Source organism: Blastocystis sp. subtype 4, assembly GCF_000743755.1.
Source record: "Blastocystis sp. subtype 4 strain WR1 chromosome Unknown seqid_0493, whole genome shotgun sequence".
Lineage (NCBI taxonomy): Eukaryota > Bigyra > Opalinata > Blastocystidae > Blastocystis > Blastocystis sp. subtype 4.
In genome coordinates this window covers 2237-4639 of record NW_014569054.1, presented here as the reverse complement: position 1 = coordinate 4639, position 2403 = coordinate 2237, and the positions used below count along the sequence as shown (strand labels likewise).

Below are 2403 nucleotides of genomic sequence, written 5' to 3'. Positions count from 1 at the left end.
TTTACAGCTCATGAAGTGGCAATTGTTAGTAATGTGTACTATGATGCTATGGTCAGTTTTGTATACAGAAACTCTCGAAAACGGGAAGTGAAGAAGGGAATGATGTTGAGTAAAATGGTAACAGTTGGTAACAAGGTAGGAGTTCGAAACGCTTTGTTTTCGTATTCTTTCCAGCCTTATCAGATGGTTACAACACCCTCTCCAATTAACATTGGAAAGAAACTCAAGATTCTCTTTGGAACGAGTCAAATTGAGGCGTAATATGCCCACAATATGAATTGTATTTTGTTTGTTGCAGAAGACAATGGATTTAAGTTGTTATTGTGAATATGACAATTACACGGGGAAAGAGGGATCTGAATCGGTACTTCTTTTGTCATTTCTGATTATAGAAAGCGATGATGAGATTGTCCCTTTGAGTAGTGAGAGATGATTCGTAGATTTGTTTATGTACTATTTCTTATTCTTGCAGTTGGATCAGCAGGTACTGGAAATTGGATTGTTTTCTAAACTATAGATATTGTTGAACTAACGGATGATGATTTCTTTGACAAAGTCCTTTTGGCTGGTAGCAAAACCAAATGGTTTGTTATGTTCGATTCGCCTGTGAGTTTATTTCCTTCTCTTCATTGTAGTGGTGCTCACAATGCAGGAAATTAAAGAAGGATTTGCTAGAATTTGACCATGCAATGGGTGATCGATATAGCGTAGCAACAGTAGGTGCAATGCCATTGAATGATCTGCAGATTGATGGAAATAAGAATCCCAAGATTACCAAGCAATTTAATATTGGGACGTATCCAACATTCATCTTAATTTCTGGAGTACTACATGCAATTTGTTTTCATTGTAGAACAAGTATATGACATATGATGGACCTCGTCATGTCAAGGCATTTACAGAATTTGTTTTAGAGACGTTAGGACTGTTTATTGCTTTCATTTTTAGACACAAATTTGTAGAAGCACATCCAATCAAGATGGTTCCTTCAAAACTGCAGTTAATTACAAAAGTGATTTCTAGTCTAGTTGATAACATGTGTAGAGATTGGATGCCTTCATTTCGACATATCTAAACAATTCACCAATTACGATTTGCTTGCTTATGCTGTTTATTGGAATGTTTATCGGGGCTTCTCTTGCCGTATTGAGTCATTTTGTTCTTACTGAACCTGAAATTGACATAACAAAGAAAGAGAATTGCAATGTTTGTTACTAACTCAAGCTGGGATCACTTTCGTGGATACACGAGCAAATGAGTTGAGATAGAAGAAGACATCTCTGCTGTCATTATCTCGTACGATTTTACCACTCTTCTCAACCTTCTACACATCAGCATCTATTGATTCAAACTAACCTGAATCATATTATCACAGACACCAACAGGCATCGCCAACTGACGAATAAGAGCATTTCTTGCAATAAATCCTCCATTTCGATCGATTGCGGTCAAAATCGATTCTTCCACCTTTTCAAATGAAGCAGCTTCTACTCATCATTCTCATCTCACATTCATTACCAGTACAAAGAACTTGTTTTCCATCAATCACATGAACATAAACTGAATTCTCTTTCACCTTGTCTTCTGTCAATAATGAGCAAGCTTTAACAAATTCATTAGGAGATTTCAGATTAGTAGCAGTAACCTTGCCATAGTAATAATAAGCGTCAAGAAGTGGAATGGCTCCACAATATGTCTTCATTAATGAACTCTTTGAAAAGAATTGTGCAATTTGTTTAGCCAATTCTAAATAATATTGTTCTTCACTACTTCCTTGTTTGATTACATCTAACATTTCACAGTCATCAAGTGACACAGATCCAATTGTAGATTTCGACCATTCATTTGCAGCAGCACGTAACTGCTGTTTGACTAAAGGAAGAACACTATTCTATACTCGAAAAGAATCATTCATTCATACAACAGACACTAGCCAAATAAATAGAGCATTAGCATTATGACTACAAATGGAGAGAGCATCTGCAAAACGAGTGACTGTAGTACATTCCTCTCTAAACACGGCAAGAATGTTATTTCGATTGACAATATACACTGTATCATATTCATGGAATTCCTGATTTGTGAGGAATAAACTCTGGAGGACTTCAGCTTCTTTTGAATCTTTGATTCGTAGACTTCTCTTAGAAGCATTGGCCACTGTTGACTGGAAGACAAATGTTGATCCTTTGAAGAAATTCGAATCCAATTGAACAAAGGAAGTAGTTTTAAGAGGCCAATACACACCTCCACTTTGATCTTCTGTTAATAGAATCAGTCGATGTGTTGTTACCATAACCCAGCCTCCATTATGATAATAATCAGAAGACGCTACTTCAATCAACTTTCCCATACTTTCATGTTCGTTCAGTCGTTTGATATCTATCAATCACCTTGATCATTATC

General features: G+C 36.2%; 2 protein-coding genes across 2 annotated transcripts; one reads left to right on the top strand and one right to left on the bottom strand.

Annotated features, from left to right (window-relative positions):
* Positions 1-304: 304 nt before the first annotated feature.
* On the top strand, positions 305-1218 carry JH06_5102 (protein disulfide; the record flags this gene model as incomplete). Its single annotated transcript, XM_014669565.1, has 7 exons — positions 305-364; positions 393-409; positions 441-484; positions 518-606; positions 636-824; positions 854-1012; positions 1045-1218. The coding sequence occupies 7 exons, from the start codon at positions 305-307 to the stop codon at positions 1216-1218; spliced, it is 732 nt and encodes a 243-aa protein (XP_014525051.1).
* A 1-nt stretch (position 1219) lies between these two features.
* JH06_5101 (hypothetical protein) lies at positions 1220-1702 on the bottom strand (the record flags this gene model as incomplete). The annotated part of the gene is made up of 3 exons (XM_014669564.1): positions 1220-1324; positions 1357-1487; positions 1519-1702. 3 exons carry the CDS (start codon positions 1700-1702, stop codon positions 1220-1222), a joined length of 420 nt encoding a protein of 139 aa, XP_014525050.1.
* Positions 1703-2403: the final 701 nt, after the last annotated feature.